The following is a 25,272-nucleotide window of genomic DNA, read 5'->3' on the forward strand; positions in this document are numbered from 1 at the left end:
CCTGTGTGTGAGGGCTCATACTTTTGGAGGAAATTGTTAAGTGCAAGTGTGAGTGGGTAAGTCTCATATCGACTATAAATGAGTGGAAATTGAGTTCATAAGAGAGAATACCCATGTAGAGCTAATACCTTGAGGTTTTAGGTGAAGATGTGGTATCTCCCTATCTCGTGATCCTAATATACAAGTCTTGTTGTTGCTAGACTTCCCCGTACTCCCCGCCAAGTGGTATAAGTGTCATGGTTCGGCTTTGTAGAAAAGCGGGAACTAAATCTTGCATTGGATTATGTTATAGGACATAAGAGACCCACGCTTGTGTGAGAGGTTGTTCGGTGCAAGTGTGAGTGATTTAGTTCTACATTCTCCATAAGTAAGTGAAATATCAGATTTTTCAAGAGACGTGACTCATATACCAATGTTTTAAAATTTTGAATGGAGATGCGATGTATCTACTATAATTTTGAAACATTGATTTCGTAAATCTATAATAAATTCAATTTCACTTTGCTTCATTCCACTCTATATTTAATCATAATTTTAAGAGTAAAATTTTACGAGTAAAATTATAGAGACTAACCATTTTTTAAAAAAAATCTTATTGATATGTTATCGTGATCTATAGTTTTTAGAAATTTAATCCAAATTAATTAAATCACAATGATAATACTCAATTCGTGTTTCGTATGCTTATTGTCTCCACTCTTCTATTAGGAAGATTCTTTTCGTGTTTTAAATGTCTTCAGTAGAGGTGTCAATTTAAGGGGCCAATTAATTTGGGCCCTAGCCCCTATAATAAGAGGGTCTAAAACAATTTTAAAATAATAAGTCCTCAAATACATAGGGCCCAATGTTAGAAGGCCCTAAAATTTGAAAGACGGCTATCAGGCCCCAAATAAAATAAGAACTTAATTTTAAAAAATAGAATAAAATTAAAAAAGTAAAAAAATTTTAAATAAAAAATTTAAAAATATATTTAAAATTTCCCAAAAACAAACAACTTGTTAAATTAGTTTTTTAAAAAAATTTTAACAAAAATTAAATTAAAAATTCTGTTAAAAAAAATCCAAAATTAAAAATATATATAATATATTCACCCTACAACTTGTCTGCCTCCCATATTGTTGTATCTCTGCAACTCTCTTCCGGTTCGAGATACGAAACAAACCATCTTTCAATGAATTAATTAAGAACCAATAAAATAAGAATAGAAAAGAGATGAAGTGCGTATTTAGAACTGAGGAATATAAAAATAATAATGCAAATATGTCATTGTGTGGAAATGAAGCTTTGCTGAATGGAAAAAGTCTTCCTATCGTGCTATTGTGCTACTGGAAATGGAAATGAAGTTTTATTGAGTTTTTGGAATAAAATAAGGCCCCTTCAATGGGGCCCAAAAAATATGCGTTATGTAAATAAAGGGTCTAAAATTTTAGGCCTCAAAATAAATCTCAATAATTTGGGGTTCAATATAATAGGATTTTAATAGGGTTAAATAATTAGGGCTTTTAATTATAGGGCTTATTTGACAGCTCTAGTCTTCGGCAACGACAATAAGATAAAATATTTATAATAATGCTTCTAATTTCAACTCCATAAAGACGATATGTTTCTAAAGTGCATAAAGAGCCAATAAACCTTATGTTTGATGAAGATGTATGCGACTTTGAGAGAGGCTTATGAATGGGAGAGAAAAGAATAAAAAAGATGTAAAATATAAGATACAATGAAAACAAAAAAATAAAATTCAAAAGAATATTAAATTGAAAAATAAATAAAAAACTATGAGAAAATCAAAATTCAACCACAAACTCGATATACAATACAATTATCATCTTCTAAGTGGATTGTACGTATGAACTTATTTTAATTGTTTTGAAAAATATATTGGTGGACACAAATGTGCCAACATAAAAAGTAAAATAGAAAGGTTTATATTAACTTTTGGACATAGTTAAGTATGGAACGACAAAGATATACTTTTTAGCACTAAAAATGTCAATGATAAACTTTAAATAATATACGACAGCTCTCTATCGCTGTGTTTTGAAGCCAAACGCTACATAAAGTTAAAATTAAATTCAAACCAACTTTGTGTGGGCGGTAATGGAAACAAAGAAGATAAGAAGAAGATGAAAACTAGCAATCATATATAAAATTAGTTTTAAAGACAATTTCTTGATCCATGTGTCATGTTCTACTACTATGTACAGCTTGATGTTTGAATTTCACCTTTCTGCAATTTGGCACGAGCTAAGCATTGAAATTAAGATCTTTAGTGAAAAAGAATAACTAGATCACAATTTTTGCAGTCTTTATTTGAAAATGTAACTCCTATCTATTATCTCTTATAGATTTTCGAAAACAAGTTGATATTAAATTTACCATTATACCTTTTTCTTTTTATTTCTTATCATTATATGTTAAACTTTTAGACGGTATTTTATATTTTTTTTCTCAATGTTACATTAAATTGATTAATTTTATAATATCAATTAATAGTATTATATTAAGAGAAATTCTTGTAATGAAACAACCATAAATTCATATTTTTAAGAATAATTAATGAAAAGAGAAAATTTTTAATTTAGTTAAATTTTAATTCCTTTTTTAATTTGGCTCATGGGTAGTTGTGATTATGAAGGAGAGAGAAAATATTATATTTTTTTTTAAGGTTAGTATTTTTGTAATATTATTTATCAACAACAAACATGGAAGTAATTATATTATATTAATTAAAATTCTTAAAGTTATTTTTTAAAGTCACTTAAGAAATCAATAAAACTTACAATTCATACACTTAACAAATGCTATGTCGCTAATTAATTTGTTAAATTCAATGTTTTTCTAATATATTTTAAAATAAATGAGAATAAATATAATGTAGAAATTATTTTTTAAAGAATACTACCTATAACAATTTTTTCATGTAATATACATTGAAAAAAATTAATCACTAAAAATTTAATTTAATTAAAACTAATATTTTATATTATATTGTTAAAAGATAAAAGAAAACAAACTATAACTCATAAACTATTTTTTTTCATATGTAAGTTTTATCAACTTTTTTTTTTAAATGTGAGGTAAGGTAAAAGACAACCTACCTTCAATTATAGACTTAAGAAAAATTCTACGATCTCGAGAATAAACATATACTCCCTCCGGCCTGAATTATAAGCAAATATTCTCTTTTTAGGTTCATTGAGTAATGAATGTATCTGGTCTACATAAAAGACCAGATACATTCATTATTCAATGAACCTAAAAAGAGAATATTTGCTTATAATTATGGCCAGAGGGAGTACATCTCAATAAAAAGCACACATCTCAATAAAAAGCACATAATTTAAACAAATGATTGAAGGAGGACCGTCATATATGACAAAACAAATAAAAATTAGTCTATTTAGACAATAAACTTACATTGGAAGATTATAATCTCTTCAAAACCATAAAAAAGAACTCCTTTAAAAAGTACCAATAAAACATATACACATCTTATACATAGAATATCTCTCACATTTGATAAAAACTTATTTGAACACCGAATTGTTATCATCAAGGTGAAAAAAAAAAGTGTGAGGCGGATATTTATTACTGAATAATGTTTAACAAAAAAATACGGAACAACAAAATTTTCATCAATAAATACATAAAAAATTGGATAAACTTTTGAATTTTTTAAATAGAAAATGAAATAAACATTTATTTATCACTAATACATAAAAAAAAATACAAAACTAAATTTTAAATAAAAAATTAAATTCGCTTTAAAATTGTAAAATCTGTTCTTGACTTGGTTCACTATACAATAACCAAACTATAATAATTATGGTTATTTAATAGTTTGAAGTGTCTAAATATTTGATGGAAAATAAATCTTGTATTACTTATATTATTTAATTTAACTATGCCAAATAATTTTTATGTTAAATTTTAATCAATCAAAAATAATATATTTTATATTTTACTAACATTTATATAATAATATTATTTATAATAATTTCGTGCAATAACACAGATGTTTACTAATTTTTCCTAACGCATAATATATATTTTGAATTTTTTAATAATTAAAAAAATGTATTATACAAAATCTAATTACCATATATAAAAGACCCTTGTGTAATATTGTCAAAATATAAAAGTGAATAATTTTATGCCCTAGAATTCAAGTGTAGGCACAATTGCATTAGACTTCTTGAATTTTTTTTACTCTCCTCTCTATGCCCCCTTATCTAAAGTAACCATTATCTTCACGATGTTTTCAAGGGAGGGTTAATGTATCTATTAGTCTTGTGAATATGTCTCCATATGTGACATTAAACTTTCTCTTCACAAGTTTCAACTTGGTGAAACATTTTGTGAGCATAATGTCACACGAATTCTCTTCATCGATGAGAATTCGTGAAACATTAAAGTTAATCATGGTCAACGTAATTATCAACGACAAAATATTGGATATTCATTCTACTTTTTTGTTGTTTCTAAATCCTAAAATAGGTTATTACATGGCTCTCACTTGACACAAGTTTTTTATTCTGATCGACGGACATCATCTCAATGATCTTCTTCTTAATGTTTTCATTATAAGACTTCTTTGGGCCGGGAATTCTCCAGTGATTAATGAAATAAAATGGTGCCTCTTGAGATTGACGCTGTAAAAGGTCCTTTCTCTTTTTTTTTCCGGTGGTCTCCATCTTCTTTGTTTTACCGTACCTTGTTGGTTCCTTCAACTACTTTTATTTTCTTCCTAGGCGATGCATATCTCTGGAAGAGGTACCAATGTCTTCGAGATTCACGGAGAATATTTGTATCTCTAGTTGCCTCCTCTTTGTGCAACTTCTTTTGTATATCTAATAATTCTTCCATCCAATGATTTTCTTTTGAATGTTCCCATTTAAAGACTTCAATATTGGGGATGGAAATCCTTCTATGATTAATAAAATAAAATGGCGCCTCTTGAGACTGAGGCTGTAAATGGCACGTCTTAATGCAAAAAATGTTAGTACATATAGGCTCAAGTCATTACTAGATTGGGGTGGAATTTTACAAGTATGAATTGAATTTTACATAGGGTGACTATATGTAACACTTATATATGAGACGTTGGTATAACCGTCTTTGAGTTGTCCGACAAAGAGGGAGGAATATCGTTGGGTGTAGATCAATGATTGTCGTCAAAGGAGAGATGTGTTCATGTTTGCACGCCATGTGACACAAGTCCACATGTACAACGAAGAGAAGAGTCCTTGAAGAAAATTGGTCCTAAATGAATTGGACCAGTTGTGGGTCATTGGTCAACCAAAACAAATTTAACTTTATGTGACAAAATTATAAGGGGTTGCTATTCTCACCTTTAGTGGTGAAGAGCCATCTTATTAAAACCCAAAATTTCCCTTCACAGATTCGAAAGTATACTTCCGTATCCACCGACATATACACCCCATCCCTTGATAAGTGAGCCACACCCTTATTTTGCTATAACTTAGTCTGGAGATGCATCTTACCAAAATTTACGGAATATACTTCCGTAATAACCCTTACGCAGTAAGGTTTGATAATATTTAAGAAATACACTGATGTAATAAGTATACTTATGTAATAGGCCATTTATAATAAGTAATAAGTTTAAAATGCCATATATTAGAATCAATCCATAATCCATAATATGATCAAAATGATAAATTACAAACTATAATACTATCTAGAATCCATAATTCAAAGACTATAAAATATTATTGGTTATGTCTGACCTATGTTCCTTCTTGTCCTCTTGTATTGCAATGTCTTGCGTGCCTTGGATAAAATGGAAACTATATTGGCCCTCCAAGGAGTACCTTCCAGAAAGTCTCTTCTGGCTATACCCGCTCATGCAATATCCATAATACGAAGACATGTTAGTAAAACATCAATATCATGATCTACCCTAGCTTCTTCCTCCTCTAATATCGCTTGATGAGCTGACCTAGGTGGAGCTCCCTGAGCATATGGTGTCATGTAAGGATGTGACACTCTGAAATACCATATTGGGTGTAGCCGTATACACTACTCCATGGATCAGAAGTTGGAATACTTCATGCTTCCTTATGTACTAGATAATTATAGAAATCATCAAATGTCGTGTCAACATATCCGCAGACCATAAAAAGAGGAGCAGATACGGAGGAGTCTCTTGTAACGGCCTGTAGAAACTCGAATTAGCGCATAACTTGGGCTAGGAGATTTAGGTACATTATGAATGACCCACAAAACCAATCATCTTGAGTGGAAGGCTATGTCATCCTAGGAATGCATCTAACAGTGATCAACGTGCGGATGGAAGCCTATATCATTTGTTGCAGTGCATTCAAGAAACACTCTGAAGGGAACAGTTGATTGATTTCCTCTGTGGATCTATGTGCTTACATGTATAAAGCTGAAAGTCTCGCAGAAATTGTGACGTGATTTTTACGTGAGTAAAATAAATAAGTTGTGACGTGAATATCACTTCACAACGTGTTTATAATATTATAAAAAAAGTAACGTTAAAAAAGAGGGAGAGTTAGAGAAGTCTTAAAAAAATGTTGTGACGTGTAAAACACGTTGCAACTCAAAAAATAAAAAATGAAAATTTAAGGCGTCAAAATTGCACATGAGGAGAAGTTTGAATTTTTCAAAATTCAAGTTGTGACGTTAAAATCACGTCGCAACATAAAATTCCAAAAATCAAAAAACTTTTCATATAAAGTTGACTAACCAAGTAAAACCTATATGTAATTATTTATTTATTTATTAAAATAGATTATTATAAATTTATTAAAACAAAATTTTTATTAAATATTTTAGAATATATAAAAAATCGATTATAAAAAAATTATTACATATATTAATAAAACAGATTGTTATATATATATTATTAAAAAAATATTATTATATATAAATTTATTAAAACGAATTTTTTATTAAATATTTTAGAATATATTAAAATAGATAATTATAAATATTAAAATAGTTTTAAAAACTAAATCTATTATATAAACTTTAAAAAATATAATATATTAAAAAACTTATTATATTAAAAACTGAATTAATTATAATCAGAAATAAAAAGAGTTTTTAAGTTATTGGAAATAGAATTTTCATTACAAATATAATAAGAATGGAAATATTTTTAAAATAAAAATAGATTTTAACTTATTAAAAATAGAAATTTCATTAGAATACATATTTTATGTTATTGTTCTTAAAAATAGAAAATATTAATAAAAAATAGTATATATTTTTTATTTTTATCAAAAATAGAATATTATATATTAATAAAAAAGTATTTTTTTTATTAAAGATGAATATGATAGTTATATATAAAAAGCATTATTAATTTTTAAAAATAGAATTATAAATAAAATATTATAAAACCAATTTTTTTTTTAAAATTGAAAAAGACATTTTTTTAAACCAAAATTTATATTAAAAATATAATATTTATCTATGTATATTTAAAATAAAAAGAAATAAAATTTAATTATATGTTATATTTCTTAAAGGAGTAATTTGTTGGGTAAGAAAAAAACAATGTTATATTTCTTAAAAGAGTAGAATATTTATCTTAATTTTTTTATTCTAAGTGTATGATGATTATCACACATTGCCTGTTCGATTTTTGAATGATAATTCTGAGTATACTTCGAGATCGAGAGAACCGCTTCATCCAGATGTGGATTTTTATATTTGGAGTAAAGTCATTGGCGTAAAAGGGCCTAACAGGTGTTTTTTTGTGATGGAAATTTGGCAGGCACCTTGAGACGTGATGATATGATAGAACTCTAAATTTGACACCAGAACAACGAGAAACAGTAAGTCAATTAGCGTTAAATGAGGCGAGACGCGAGAAGGCGCAACGTGAGGCGGCTCGAAGGCCGAAATGGAGGCAATGTTGGGTGAACATCAACGCAAAATAGAGGTCATGGCGAAGATGCAATCTGATATGGAGGCGCAAATGTGACAATTTATACAATCGTTTGGGTGGAAATCAAAACGTGGGTGGTCATACGCCGATGGATCAGGAGGAAGACTGATCGTTGATTTAATTTTATTTTTATTTTGTTTTTACTTTTGGTTTTGAATTTGTGTAAGATATTAATTAATTAATAATTATATTATATTTAGTAATATTAGATTTATAATTTTAGTTTATTAATTTTATTATATTATATTTTATTAATTTATATATTTTAGTATATTTAGTTTATTAACTTTATATATATATATATATATATATATATATATATATATATATATATATATATATATATATATATATATATATATATATATATATATATATATAATTTATAATTGGTTTCAGAAACTATTTTAAAAAACAGAAGAATTAATGACGTGATTTTCATGTCACTAATTAGTGACATGTAAATCACGTTGCAACTTTCAATTATGGCTAACGTTAAAATTAAAAAAATAAAATAAATAGTGGCGTGATTTTCATGTCACTAATTAGTGACATGAAAATTACGTCGCAAATAAAGTTGTTTTTCTGAATTCCATGTCTGCTACACCTGCTCAGATTGCAATGGTGGGGACTTTTGTGCAAAAATTTGCGACGTGATTTTCTCTTCACTAATTATTAACATGAAAATCACATCACAACTTAGTTGTTACCCGCTCTCCTACGACATAATCTGTCACGTCGCAAAAATTAATTTGTGGCGTGATTTTTCTTGTTGTGGCGTGAAAATCACACTACAAAATGAACATTTTTTTATAGTGAAGAAAGAATTGTCTTACACTATTAGACTAAACATCCATGGGAAAGTATATTATTTTTTTTTTCAAAAATGCATATCCATACTAACTTTTGGCAAAATGAAGCTATGGCTCACTTAAGAATAGATGAAATGCTTTTGAAAATACATTTTTGAAATTCATAAAAAAAAAATTATTTTTCACAAGCGTGAGAATTACTAAGAGTGCAATAAACAATGTCCAAATTATATTAGTGATACATAGAATAAATTACTCTTATTTTATCAAGAGGTAAAGGAAAAAAAAAACCTTTAAAAACACGTTGTTGGTCATAAAATACTAAACAAAGGCCCAAATTGGAACAACTTGGCTTTATCGCAAATTGCAACTTTAAATGGTAAAAGAACAAGTGACGTTATTCTAGCGTATTTGATGCATCATGGACCATAAAGAGAAAATTTTCAGCAGCCTAAATTTTTTTAAGTACAAAAAAGCACTTTATTCCAAGGTTTAAGACTTTCTCTATCTCATAACTAATTATTTCTATAGAAAAAAGGTTTGGTCTACAAATATTTTAACTTAATAATTGACAGTTTTAAGTGTTCAATACATTATTAATGATTTTGTTTAATTGTTTGATCTAAATAACTGTTTTTACAAATCAATAATATACAAGTGGGTAAGAGCTAATCCAAAAAAAATCTAAATACAATAAAATAAAAAAAATAAAAAATTGCAACTAATTAGAAAAAAAAAGCAACCAAAAATAGCCACAAAACAAAATGTGGAAACCCGTTTCAGAAATTACTCTCAAATAAACAAAGGAAGTTTGCCCCAACACAAAAAATCCACTATATTATGGTAATCTATTGTTCCACAAAAATCATTTGTGAATTTTTTAGGTTAAACCATCTATGCAGAGATCCTAAGAAATTAACTCCTTACACAAAACCTAAAGAGAATTTCTCATTGCACTTTTATAGAATAAAAAACACTTCTGAAAATTTTAAAATACCCTTCGGATATGCATATTTGAAGACACCATTTTCACATTTTAAGATGTTTTGGATATGCATATTTAAACTCGTTCTTCTTCAAACGTTTTTATTTTATTTTAAGATATTTATTTATAATATAGTTATAATATAATTAAAGTTTTATAATAATTTAAATACAAATTTTTATAAATAAAGAGATTAATTAATTTATTTGTCACAATTTTTTTTTAAATTATAAAAATAATTACTTTTTAAATGTCTTCGCTTGAGTATTACAAAAGCCACATAACAAAACGATAATGCAACCCATATTTTTTAATTTATCATCAGAAGAGAGTTTTTTATGAACTAGTTTCCCAACTGTGAATGATAAAGCTGACAGAATAAGTTGTTGTTTGATCGATATGATCAAAATTTAAATTCCAGATGCGGACATTGATGACAGTATCATTTGGAAAGCAACTAGTAATGGTGATCTGAGTTTGAAACAAGCCTATGGCAGTGTTGATAAGAGTAATCAGGTGGTTCCTTGGGCTACTTCCATTTGGAACAATCATGTGCCTCCAGCTTATGCTATGGTGGTCTGGAAGGCGATTTGCAGTAGGCTGCCAACCGATGACAATTTCACTGTTAGAGGTTTCTATGGCCCTTCTATTTGCTCTTTGTGTGGTGCCAATCCGGAATCCACATCTCACATTTTTTTTGAATGTAGATATGTTATTCACATTTGGAACTGGCTGCTTGAGAAACTTCATTTTGCAGGGGCTGTTCGCAACTTTAATGACTGCTGGGACCTTATGCGTATTAATAGGTCTCCTCAAGCTAAAGTGGTTATGACGTCGTCCATTTGCAGCTTGTTTTACCATGTTTGGAGAGCTAGAAATGTTAAAAGATTTGAAGGAAAGATTATTCACTGGAAAACGTGCATCTCTCAGATCGTGGCTCGGGCTACATGGGTGGGGGACCATACCGTATGCTGTTCTTCTAATTCTATTTGCTGCTTCTCTTTTTTGAAAAGTATGAATGTTACCATTCATCCTAGAGGGCACTCTGCTCCTCTGGAGGTTTTATGGTGTCCCCCCCTAAGGGATGGATCAAAGTTAATATTGATGGCGTGGCGCGTGGGAATCCGGTTCTTATGGCTTGTGGTGGCATTTTCCGGGGTGATACTGCTGGGCATCTTGGAAGTTTTTGTGACTATATGGGAGAGGGAAGTGCTGAGTTAGCAGAGTTTTGGGCAGCTATGCTAGCTATCGAGTTGGCGGATGTGAGAGGTTGGAAAAAGTTATGGATTGAATCTGACTGTATGCTTGTTGTCTCTGCTTTCTCCAACCCTGCCCTTGTTCCTTGGAGAATTAGATCTCGTTGGCTTTGTTGTCTTGCTTATACTCATAACATTGAGTTTATGGTTTCTCATGTTTACCGGGAAGCCAATTTTTGTGCTGATTCTCTAGCGAACTTTGGGCATTCTTGTAGAGTTTTTTGTTGGTTTGACTATCTTCCCTCTGTTTTAGTGAAGGATTTTAATTTAGACAGGGATGGTACCCCTAGGCTTAGGCTCTTATCTTAAGGGGTCTTGGTTTGGTCCCCCCTTGTGTTCTTTGTAATCCTTCTTTCTCTTTTTTTGGTTATATGAAATTTTCTGTTTTAAAAAAAAAAGATATGATCAAATATATATTATATAAGAATTAAAAATTGATTTAACTTATTTATACGAAATTGATTTGTAAAGTGAGAGTATTACTCTATATAAAAAAAATGTTTTTTCTTTATCCACTTCCCTATGGGGGTCACTCCCAGCGAAATCCCCAACTTACCTCTGCTTCAGAGATGCATCTCCGAAGTAATTTTTTTTTATAGATTTTATTAGACTTCGGAAATGCATTTCCGAAAATACCAAAAAATTGGTGTTTTCGGAGATGCATTTCCGAAATGCATGAAAATTCAAAAAATTTACAATCAGGTAACCTTTCGGAAAAGTGTTCATATACCATTTTCCCTCCTTCACTATTTCATCATTTTTCTCCAAAACAAACACAAACCCTCTCCAAAACTTCCATTAAAATCAAACCATTTTTCGTCTCTTAATTATTCACCATTACAGGACAAAAATTGTAATCGCATTGATAGTAAATTGGGAAGTCTCTTAAATGATAGTAAATGCAGAACGAGTTGTAATCAACCTGATTTGAAATTTCGAAGTGCCTTTTCTTCCTACTTAAAAGCCTGCTCTCTCACCCATTTTTCCTCCATATGTTGCAGCTCCGGTTGTTACTCCATCTGTTGCTGCGCCGGTTGCTTCCTTGAGTTCGGCTCCGATTTCCATCGAGAGCCTGACTGCCGAAGTTAAACAGAAGGCTACTCTAGAGTCGGCTCCGTCATCTCAGAAGGCGGTTAGGTTCCCTAACCGACCTGGTTACGGTCAATTGGAAAGGAAAATTCAAGTTCGTGCTAATCATTTTCAGTTGCGAGTGGTTGATAAGGATCTACACCACTATGATGTAAGTATAGTTTGCTCATAAGTTTTTTGAACTTTAAGTGTATAGTTTTTGTTGTTGTTTATTATGTTGGTAAGTTACAATGCGGTATAAATTTCTAGAGGATCAGGACTTTCTAACCTGTTACAGCGTCTCCTCCATCGTCTTTCTAACCTCATTCTTTTATCATCAGGATCGGGACTTTTCAAATTCCCACTCATATGAGAGTCAATCGGGTTAAACTTGACTAAAGCACGCTTCATATATATGAATGTACTAGTACTCATTAACTATACTCATACAGTATCCTACAAGATATTTTACAACATGTTTAAATGATAATAGCTGTGTTAACAAAAGGGTAACAATTTCTACACCTCTTGGTAAAAACATTGGATGAATAATCAAAACAAACCCTAAATTAGGTGTATTTTCCCATTAGGGTTTCATGATCATGAGAGTAATGTGAGGGTTTCATGATCATGAGAGTAATGTGAGGGTTTCATGATCATGAGAGTAATGTGAGTGGAATGTAAGAACAAAAAAATAGTAAAAGTAAAGAAAATGTAATTACCGGGAATATGAAAAGGAGGAGGTAGGTGAACAAGGGTTGGATTTGGTTCAGTGATGTTAAGTTCAAAGATCGGGGGCCGATGTTATCAAAATGTTGACTCATCCTCACCTACCCGTGTTTAACAATATGTAACTTTAATCTTATGTAATGTGATCGATGTAATCTTCATCCGATTAAATAAAGCAAATCGTTCTTGTTTGTTATTTTTCTTCTGTCCAGACCTTATTTCGGAAGTGCATTTCCGAATTCCTCCAAGGGGGGTGAATTCGGAGATGCACTTCCGAATACACCAATTTTTTGAAAAGCAACTTTATTTCGGAGATGCATCTCCGAAATCAATATTTTTCATTAAAATATTCACCTTTTCGGAGATGCATTTCCGAAAACACATTTTTTTTCTCAATAAAAGTACGTTTTCGGAAATGAACTTCCGAAATAAGGGGTATTTTTGTAAATTCACCAGAGGTGACCAAGAAAGTTAGGAGGTGGGTAAAAAAATTTCCTAAAAAAATTTCATGCTTTATCCTAATTAATATAGAAGTTGGAATCTTTCCAAAAAAAAAAATTGTTTATCCAAATTTATTTGTTGTAGAGATATTTAATTTCAAATATACGATCTATATGATCAAATATATATCATATAAGAATTAGAAATTGATATAACTCATTTATACAAAACTATTTGTAAAGTGAAAGTATCACTCTATATAATTTTTGTTTTCATGTTTTATACTAACTAATATATAATTTGGAATCTTTCCAATAGTTTTGTTTGGTCAAAATGTTTATTGAAGAAATATTTAATTTCAAATGTACGTTTATACAATTTTAAAAATGAAATTTAAGTTATTAGAATTTGTCAAAAATAAAATAAAATGAATGTACCTGTATTTAATCAGTTTGTATAAAGTATTATTTCTTCTTATTCACTTATATTAAATATTTATTTAATACGAGATGAAGGAATTACTATTAAAGCTAAAAATAGTCCCTAAGAAAAGAAAAAAGAAATTATGGAAACTGTATTCACCTTTAACTTTAAGGTCACAAGTCTCTTTAATTACAATTTATTGATTGATAGGTGGCGCGACTTATTGATTTTTATGTTCTAATTGTCAATTTTATCAAACACCACAAAATTTTAAGTCAATATGTATACTAATGTATAGTGACCAACTCTAGTGTCATGTATGATGCATTCCTCAATGGTTTCTAGAAAAAGAAACATTCCAATCAAAGAGAGTATACTTAATTTCATGCTTAATGTCTTCACACTTCTAATTGGAACATTTATTCTGTATTTTATATTGTCTCCAACTCCAATTTCAACCTCATGTCTCTTCAAAAATTAAATTAAAATAAACTTTTGAAAAATATAGATAAGAGTATAAGAAAATGAAATTTCAACCATAAATAACATTGATAATTGTTGTGGAATATTAAAGATCAAAGATAAAAAAAAATAATGTGTAGAATAATTTTAATAAAAATTAACCTATTAAATAATGATAATAAGACAACAAAACCAAGATCAAAGTAAAAGATAAAATTTATATATATATATATATATATATATATATATATATATATATATATATATATATATATATATATATATATATATATATATATATATATATATATATATATATATATATATATATATATATATATATATATATATATATATATATATAGGGAATGTATCAAGTATGAGGGTTTTTAAATAAGAGATAAGAGGAAGTATGAGGGTTTTTAAATAAGAGATAAGAGGATTCAATGCTAACCATTAGATTAATCAAGAGAGAAAAATAATAATTATAATAATATTTTAATTAATAATTTAATTCTCTCTCTTGATTAATCCAATGAGTTAGCATTGAATCCTCTAATCTCTTATTTAAAAATTCCTCCTACTTGATACATCCTATATATATATATATATATATATATATATATATATATATATATATATATATATATATATATATATATATATATATATATATATATATATATATATATATATATATATATATATATATATATATATATATATATATATATATATATATATATATATATATATATATATAATAAGAGCTTCTATTATAGAATTTATTCAATAAATACTTTTTAAATTTTGATAAAAAAAATATTTTTATTATTAATAAAAAAAAGAGTCTATTAAAAACAAATATGTCAACAAAAAATGAAATAGAAAGCTTTAATAAACTTTAGATATAATCAAGCATGTAACGACAAGGATACACTTTATAGCAGTATTAAGAAATGTCAAGCATAAACTTTAAAATCATATACGACAGCTCTTCATTGCTGTGTTTCAATGTTCAAACCAAATTTGTGTGGGCGGTAATAGAAACAAAGAAGATAAGAGAAAGGATAAGACGAAGATGATTAACTAGCAATCATGGAATCATATTTGATTAAACACAATGGAAAAGGTGTATGATTGCTTCAATTTTTTGGTCCATGTGTCAAGTTCTACTAGTATGGACAGCTTGAAGTTTGAATTTCAACTTTCAGCAATTTGGCACGAGCTATATATGAGAATAAGAAATTTAGAGGAAAAAAACAACTCCAACACAACAAATTTTCTGCGGTCATTGTTTGTTGCTATTGCTTCTATTTTTCCTAATGCGTGTTACATGTTATGAATATTTTAATGAATTTAAAATCGTAATATAAAGGATAAAATTATCAAAATTAAAATACTCTTATTGAGTTCTTCTATAAATTTGGAGTGTTTTAGGTCGTAACACATTATTTGTATTTACAATAAATATATTAAATTTAATAAATAAACGCTAATTTAAAAAATTGTTTAGTCTATAAATATTAACGATTACAGTAGAATACTTATAGTCATAATTAATTCTAGGATAAAGCTAACATGTGCCCCAAGGGCACATGTTAAGAAACATAAATATAGTAAATTAGTATTGGAAAATGTAATAAACACATTAATTATGAACTTTTTATGAAAACAATGCATAATTTCTTAAAAAAAATTTCTACATTTAGCTCTTAACATGTGCCTTTAGGGCACATGTTAGCATGACCCTTAATTCTAACACCCCCTTCTCAAGCGAGAGCATACATGCCATATATACCAAACTCTTTACAAATATAATCAAAATTGAGACCCTCTAAGGAATTTAATAAATATGTTAGTCAATTGATCATTTGAACCAACACATTGAGTTATGATTTCTTCTGAAATAAGCATTTATCTTACAAATTGGTTGTCAAACACTATGTGTTTAGTTTCTTCATGATAAATCATATTATAATTTAAATACTTAGGCTATGTTTCTGAGTTTGGAGGGGAGGAGAATAAAAGGTTTTCAAAAACGAAAATTAAAAAAAAAAGTAAATATTTGAAATTTTTTAAAAAAATGATTTTGTTTAAAATGATAAAAGAGTCATTATCATTACTAAATTTTTAATTTTCAGAATACTATAACAACTTAAAAAATATTTGAAAAATTTAGGTAAGCTCTCCAAAATCCTCCTTCAATACAATTTTTGAGTTTCCCAATTTTATTGAGTTTTTGGTATTATGAACAAAATCAAACCCTCTAAAACCCTCATACCCAATTTTTTTTATTCTTTTCACCCAATTCTTTCTATTGTTCAAAGTCCTCCATTCTCTTCTCTTTCAAACTTGCAAACATAGCCTTAAGAGATAAAGTTAAAATTTTCCGACCGACAAAGTTGGAACCATGGAAACCTTTGTTGTTAGGCACTTTGATTCACCATTTATTAATATAGGAAATTTCTTTACCCACCTCCTAACCTTCTTACCCACCTCTGGCGAAATTACCAAAATACCCCTTATTTCGGAAATACATTTCCGAAAACGTACTTTTATTGAAAAAAAAGGTGTTTTCGGAAATGCACTTCCGAAAACACAAAAAAAAGGTGTTTTCGGAGATGCATTTCTGAAAACACCCCCTTTTTGAGTTTTCGGAGATGCATTTCCGAAAACACTCATTTTTGGGAGAGGGAGGTGTTTTCGGATATGCATATCCGAAATATTCCAAGAACAAATTGGTCTTGGAATGTTTCGGATATACACTTCCGAAATAATTCAATAATTATTAAAAAATTAAAATCAAAGTGAATCAATACAATTAATAGGTATAAAATGAAAGTGAATCAATAATTTTCTCAAGATTCTTACTTAAAATAATTTTCTCCTATTTTTAGTAATAAATAATTTCCTCTCTAATAAATCATAATTCCCTATTCTCATACATAAAATAGATTTTTCACATTTTTGTATAACTATCTAATTATACTTCATATAAAAAAAATCATAATGCTAAATATTTTTGAATTTTTTTTGAATTTTATTTAAATTTAATCATATTGAATTCACTTAATATAAATAATAAAGTTGTTTCATTTTTAAATATAATATATACAAATTCACAAAGTGTCTATAAAAAATATACAAAAACTAAATAATAATTAGCATAATAATTTTATTGTGAAAAAAAAATATATAATTGTGTTTTAAATAATTGTGAAATTTGTTTCAAATAATGAATACACGTTTTTTTAATTAAAAAATCACATTTTTTCTTAATAAATAATAAAAATAATGTATTATAATTAATAATAATAATAATAATAATCACGTAATTTATATTAATTTTTCTTAAAAATACATGATTTTTAATATTTATTTGTAGGAAATGTTATTTTTTATTAAATAATGATTTATCTCAATTTTAAACAAATGACAATTTTGATAATTAAGAAAAATTATATTCTACAAACTTATTTTAATTTTTAATTTTCAAATTATAAAATTTTTAATATTAATAAATAATAAACGTTATATTGAAATAAAAAAAATCTGACATTCAATCAAATTTTGTTATTTTTATTTAAATAAACTTATATTATATATACTTTATATACACTATAAAAATTGTTATATTTTTAAATAGTGCGTTAAAATATAAAAACTATATAAACAGTAAATATAAAAACAAATAAGGATTAATGATTAATCCAAAAATATTATATAAAGTGAACAATGAAATTGATAATATTTTGTAATCATTTTTAAACATTTTAAAAAATATTATATATATTTTTTATTTTTACATATTTGTGTGCTTATTATTCATTATTTATGCACATTTTGAGCATTATTTTTTATTCTATTTAAAATTGAAACAATTTTATTATTTATTTTAATTAATTGAATATAATTTTTTTAAAGAAAATAAAAACGTGAGTTTTGTTTTAAAATAAGAATATGTTATTTTTTTATAAAGATTAACAATTATTATAAATATATAAATAAAAAATTATAATTTATTTTGTAAGTGAAATTATTTTAATTATTTTAATTAAAATTATTTTAAATTTTAAAATTTGAATTAGGATAGAAATATATAATAACTATTATTCATAACTCATAAATTATATTAAAATATATAATTATTATTATTTATTACTCATAAATTATATCAAATTTATGATATGTGAATTAATTAATATCCTAAAATTAATTTTTGGGATTTTTTAAGTTTTTTTTGTTGTTTCGGAGATGCATCTCCGAATTAGTCAAAATCCCAATTTTTGGGATTTTTTCGGAAATGCACTTCCGAAGTCTGGAAAAATTTTGAAAAAAAAATATTTTGGAAATGCATTTCCAAAGCGGGGTAAAATGGGTTTTTCGCTGGGGTGACCCCCATAGGGAGGTGGGTAAAGAAATTTTATATATATATATATATATATATATATATATATATATATATATATATATATATATATATATATATATATATATATAGAGGAGGGATCAAATTACACCCGAAGAGTTACACCACGAGTTACACTTGTTCAATAACTACATCTCGAAATAATATTTTTTAAATTCAACCGTTGGATTGAAACATAATATCATATAGATCATACCTATAAAGTTTGAGCTTAATCTATAATGATTTACTATATCATCAAGATATCCAAAGATTAACGTCAAAATGAGCTTTCATATAACGTTAATTTTGATGTTATTCAATGACATAGTAAATCATTATAGATTAAACTCAAACTTTATAGGAATGATCTATATGATATTATGTTTCAATCCAACGGTTGAATTTAAAAAATATTATTTCGAGATGTAGTTATTGAACGAGTGTAACTCGTGGTGTAACTCTTCGGGTGTAATTTGATCCCTCCTCATATATATATATATATATATATATATATATATATATATATATATATATATATATATATATATATATATATATATATATATATATATATAGGCGTGACAATGGAGCTTGAGTTTAAGCATTACCAGCTTTGTCCAGCCTCTTTGTACAATTTTTTCCTGCCAAATTCAATCGGGTGTAACAATTAATCACATCCATCCCCGCCCCGCACCCACCCACATATTGTAACTTTTTTTATAAAAAAAAACACATGATTTTTTTTTCATAGCAACAAAAGCTAATAATTAAACTAATAATAGTTAAAAACTAAATTTTCCCTCACCCGCATCCGGTCTAATTCGAATTTTTTTGCTTTACTTAATTATGAGAATAAGACATAATTAGAGACAAGCACAAAATTTTGTCAATATTTGTCACCATTTGTCAATAATTATTTCTCTGTACGATTTTCCTTACGGATTTTTAGTGGGAAGCAATAGTCCCTTAGTCCAATCCAACTACTAGGAACTTTGGAATAGCTACAAAACTTTAGAGATAGAAATATGCAAAATTTGTTTGTAACACTGTCATTAATTCTCAAAGGTGCCCCAAAATCTTAGAAATATTATAGCGGTTTTTTTTTTTCAGTTCATCTGCAAACCAAAAAAATCTTAGAGATGTTAACTTGTTTATATTTATTTACTTTTATTGTTATTTAAAATTTGTAGTAATCTGTTTTTGTCAAAAAAAAAAAAATTGTAGTAATGTTCCATTTGTTTCCTTTTTAGTTACTACTTTTATATAAAAAAAAAATGTATTTCTATTAGTTATCATCTTTTAAATATTCTTAGAAACAGAGGAAACATTTAGATAAACAAATACCACACCAGTAAAATTATACAACAAATAGTATTATTATCAACCAAAAATTAATAAACAACACCACAACAAATTATTCTGAGTAACCCAAAAAATCAAATAACACAAGAATAACCAATGCAAACTAACTAACTATAACAATTTATAGTAAACACTATTTGTACCTAAACACAATCTTATGTACAAATATTTACAAGAAATCATTAATATCCAAACTACCCTGTGGAATTTCAAACTTGAATATGTCACTGCAATATGTATCCCTCTCTTCCTCTGTGCAGCTATTCACATAAGTTGATGATGGTGTTGGTGTCGGTGTCGGTGTCGTCGATAAAGGCGTAGTCGATAAAGGCGTAGAAGATATTACCGATTCGTATCCCATATTTTCATTGTTTCCATTGTTAAGACAATGAAACAGTTCTGAATATTGTTTAGAAATCAAATCTTCTCCAAAATAACAAGGATTTGAAGTTTCAGCTGAATTTGAACTACTCATAATATTGTTGTGAGTTTGAGTTGGTATTTGAAACTGATCTTGTAAAGAAACTTGATTATTTTGTACTTGTTGTTGAGTAGAATAATTAGCAACATTATTGAACTGTTGCTGATTCTGTGAAACCAAATTCATGTTGTTGTTGCTGTTGTTGTTGTTTAATAGTGTGGCAGTTGCAGCTAGTTTTAACAATTCTGGATTCATCATAGCTTGAGCACCACCTAATAGATTCAGAAATGAAGGGTTGGATCCTAGTAAAGCTGATCTGAGAATATTAATGGAGGACATGTCGAATAGACGATCAAGACGCGGAGTATGAGTCACCGGGTCGATTCCACTTCGAAGTAGTCTTTTTCTAATGTGCGTGTTCCAATAGTTCTTTATTTCATTGTCTGTTCTTCCCGGTAGTCTTGCTGCTATAGCCGACCATCTACGACAAACAATAAAATTAAAAATTTAGCATAACCTTTATATTATAAAGAAATTTTAAACCTCAGGCAAAGTTTAGTGTAAAATTCGTATGTAACGGCTATGCAGATTCATTAAATTTAAAGAGATTGTTTTTCTCTTTAAATTTAAAAGGTATGCAGAGTCGCTACAGAGAATCCAAATCTAACTTCAACTGATGTACTTCATTGTTTTGCTAAAAAAAGAAAGTAAAACAATACACATACTTGTTTCCCATGACACTATGGAGTTGAATGATGGCTTCTTCTTCTTCGAACGAGAATCTTCCTCTTTTGATATCAGGTCTCAAATAATTAGTCCAACGAAGCCGACAACTTTTTCCACATCTTTGAAGACCTATAACATTAGTTCACCAAAAAAAACTTCATTAGAAACTAATTAAAGTACATTAATTAGAGAACAAGGAAATTAGTAATAAAATTTATACCAGCATTTTTGGGGAGGTTACGCCAATTTCCAGCTCCATGAGAATTAATATAATTGATAAGCAAAAGATCTTCTTCATGTGTCCATGGACCTTTCTTGAGTCCAGTTTTCTCACAACAAGGTGATCTTCCCATATTCAAAAAGTTAGCTAGAAGATGAAACTATATTATTATGATTATGAATAGTTGAAAAGTGCACCAAAAAATGGAAAGAGGAAAGTAAAAAGTATTGTATATTCTAAAGTAAAGCATAATGAAGTTTGTTTTTATAGTAGAAGAAATGAAGGTTATATGTTTGAAGTCAAAAGGATTTGGTGCCGCCCATATGCAACGTATTTCAACAATGCATACATGATATGATCTTGTGTGTTACATTATCAAATTATATGCACTTTTTTGTATTTATTTGATATAATATAGATACATTGTAGACGTATGCACTACTTGTATACAGTATCTCATGTATTTAAAAATCTCATACAGAATCAAAACTGAATAATGGTGTTTTTTTTTTTAATTTAAGTGAATAATATAATTTTAATTATTTTATAGATTTGTAATATAAACTAATCTTTATTATAACTATAATTTACAAAAGCCTTGAAATATTTAAAACAACAATAAGAGCCTTTTCACTTACTCTGTTTGAATTTAAACATATAATTTACGCTAAAGGGGGAACAAGTTAATTAATATTTGTTGTGGTGCATCATGCCTTACCTATATTATTGTGGTACATTGTGAAAGCCACCATGATATGATTCGTAAAAATATTAATAAGATTGATGATGATGGGGTATACAAAGAAATTAAGAGCATCATGAATTAATTGATGAAGACATAATTGATGAAGAGTTAGGGGTATACTAGTTTGACATCTCTCTAAATTAGTAAAAGGCGAATTGTTTTGTATAAGCATGAATGGAATGAGAAATCTGTCCTAAATGTGTTGCGATTGCTAATTTTTATAAAGTTTCATAGGCTTTGAGTCCTTATCTAGCTAAGGAAAATGAATGGACATCAAACTCCTTGTTTTATGTCTAAGACCGATCATTTATGAGTGTTAATCCGCTCTTAAAGTTATATCTGTGTATGGAGGTGTTTATGTCATCAACTAAATATGTCTGTCTTGGGTCGGCCTATTTGCTTTGGTCTAATGATCAATCCGTATTTGGGTTCTTACTCGACCCAATCGCCCTTTGTCTGGGTACATAACAGCACAGAGTGAGTCTGGAACGTACATATTCCCTCAAGCATGAGTCTCAAAGGGGCATAGTGCTTTAGAGGGAGAGATTGAAATGTACACAATCCCTCATACATGAGGCCTAAAGGGGCAAAGTTCTTTAAAGGGATTAGAATGTACACAATCCCTCAAGCATAAGGCCCAAAGGGACGAGCTGCCTTAGAAAAAGACCAAATATTCATGTGATTATCAACAGTGGGCTCGCTCTTGTCATGAAGAGTGGAAAATATACCCTAGTTTATAAAATTGTTCTCAAGTTCCTAAGGAATTCTATAAGGCGAGTTGGCTATCATCACTAGCAATTGTTTTTTTTCTTGGTGAAAGTTTGAAACTGAATACTATGTTATGATGACTAAGATCAGAAGTCCCTAAGGAATACTATGCTATGATTTTTAGGGGAAGGAACGTGGATGTTGAATAATTTTGATTCATATGTATGGATGTATGTCTCCTCGCCGGTTATAAGAAGTCCCTTAGTGATGAATAGTTTTTCTTTCAAACTCTTAATCTTTTTATTTTTATTAAAGGTTTAGTTTTAATCATCACTATTGTCTTGAGAATCATATAGAAGCTGTAACTCGGTGAACTGACTTTAAAGAAATGTGCGGATAGCAAGAGTCGCCACCGACTTTTATTTTGTCCAATTTTAGGAAAGGTAAAAAGTACAGAAAAAGACCTTTTTAAAAGAAAACGGGCTCGGGGGGTAAGTTATGAAAAGGGAAGGTGCAAGCACCCTTTTCATCCGTAGTTATCTACGGGCTCTTAATTTGCTTAGCTCATGTTTTTTTTGTTTGTTTTGAAAGGAGCGTAAGGACTTTAGCGTAAATGCGTAGCCTTAGTTTTTTGAAATAGTATTGAAAAGATGTTTTTATTGAGCTAGGCAGTTTAAGAGCACTACCCTATTTGACTGGTCTTTTTCTGTAAATTTTAAAGTTCCCAGGACTATCCATACTATATAGGAGTAGGTAGTCCTTGTTATATTGGACGTGTGGGTCATCGAAGGGTCATCGTATGGTCGTTGAAGGCAACAGGTAGAGGTACCTTTAGCAATATTCGAAGGGACAATCATCGTTTCGTAGGCGACCATTCGAGGGACTAGATCATATATTTTCGTAGGCAACTTTGAGGGTCATCGAGGGACCTATGATCTTTACGATGATTCCTTAACCGTTGGGACTTTTGCTAGTAGGTACCTCCACATTCGAGGGACACGACCTTTTAATCGAAGGCAACCGAAGAGGGGCGTACCCTAAGGGTGAGTGCGTGCAAGTGTGTTTGATTCGATTATAGTTTATCTTGTATTTTTTTAGTGAGCTAACGTTTGATTCGTTCTTGCCATACACGCCCTAATTTAAACATACATCTAACACAATATATATAAAAAAATGCGGAGATTTAAAAGTGCGGGAAAGTAAAGAGTTTCACTATATATTTACATTCGACCTATATACATTCTAATAACACAATAAAAATCGATAAATTAAACAATCACGCGTCATACAAGGAATTTGAGATGAGAGGAGAAGATCGGAAGAAAGTCGAAATTTGATGATTTGATTAGTAAATTAAAATTAACTTAAGACTACTTGATTAAATCTTCAATTTAAACTAATTGCTAAATTATTTAATAAAATTAACTAAACAAAATTTATTAAATTAATTAAAATCTAAATAAAAGGTTATATTTAAAATTATTAAGTCCTAAGTTACTAATTGATTTAAATCCTAAAGGTTAATTAAAAAATATTTTGTGATTTTTTTGATTATTTTTTTTTAGTTTAATTGAATCATTATGAAAGGAAACTAAAGCAAACAAATAAAATGAAGTTTAGAAAAATAGCAAAAATTTGTTTTGTGGGCAAAAGGGTTTGAACCCTTGACCTTTAGTTTACCAGCAAAACACCACTACCACCTGCGCTGCATGATCTGTATGTTAGAGATACCAATCAAAATAATTAAATATAAAACCAATGATCACATGGTAAACTCAAAAGCAAAGTCAAACTGGGCCCCAGTGAGCCACACGCATCCAATTGCCAGCGGAGAGAGAGAGGATCATATTTGACTGTCCAACAAGAAGACGCCACATGTAGTCAAAGAGTCTCATCTACTATTCATCATCTCCTTCCTTTTTCCTGCGGATTTCTCTATGGAATTAACTGCGGATTTTCTTGCGGAAAATACTTCGAAGCTTAAAACCTACAAAAATCAATGCAAACAAAAACGCACAGGACCCAGATCTATGTAAAAACATCCCCTGAACACGAATATGGGGTTATTTTTATCATTTGAGCACTTCAAATATGGATTCGAAGCTCATATTCGTATGAGCCCTAAACATGGCCATTCACGTTTTTGGCCTTAAACAAACCATGTACCACGTTAAACCTGTTTCATTTGATCTCAAAAACAAATTAAGATGATTAGTTCTAGCAAAAATGCAATAATACACGTGATTCGAAAAGATCAAGAACATGAACAAAATGATGATTATGTTATGGGCATTCTTATGCGTGAAACCTTATGATTATTGCTTTGTCCTTACCCTTTGATGTTATGGGCTTTGAATGGGGCTGCAACTTTGAAAAACGAAATCTTCAAATTTTTTGTGATTTTTTTTAGCGAGTTTGAAATATTCTTGGAGGCTAGGTTCCTCTTTTTTTTTTTTGGCTTCTCTGCTCTAATTATAGAGGGAATAAAAGTGGAAGGATGGAAAGAAACAAGTGATTCATGGCCATCAAAGGGAAGATTATTTCCATAATTTTTT

At 28.6% G+C, this 25,272-nt stretch overlaps 1 protein-coding gene across 1 annotated transcript; it reads right to left on the bottom strand.

Moving 5' to 3' along the window:
* Positions 1 to 19,945: 19,945 nt before the first annotated feature.
* On the bottom strand, positions 19,946 to 21,466 carry LOC131648089 (transcription factor MYB41-like). Its single transcript, XM_058917880.1, has 3 exons — positions 21,265 to 21,466; positions 21,044 to 21,173; positions 19,946 to 20,799 (listed from the first exon to the last, which is right to left on the bottom strand). Exons 1-3 carry the CDS (start codon positions 21,395 to 21,397, stop codon positions 20,067 to 20,069), a joined length of 996 nt encoding a protein of 331 aa, XP_058773863.1. The 5' UTR covers positions 21,398 to 21,466; the 3' UTR covers positions 19,946 to 20,066.
* Positions 21,467 to 25,272: the final 3,806 nt, after the last annotated feature.

The sequence above is a fragment of the Vicia villosa genome, linkage group LG2 (assembly GCF_029867415.1).
Source record: "Vicia villosa cultivar HV-30 ecotype Madison, WI linkage group LG2, Vvil1.0, whole genome shotgun sequence".
NCBI classification, from domain to species: domain Eukaryota; kingdom Viridiplantae; phylum Streptophyta; class Magnoliopsida; order Fabales; family Fabaceae; genus Vicia; species Vicia villosa.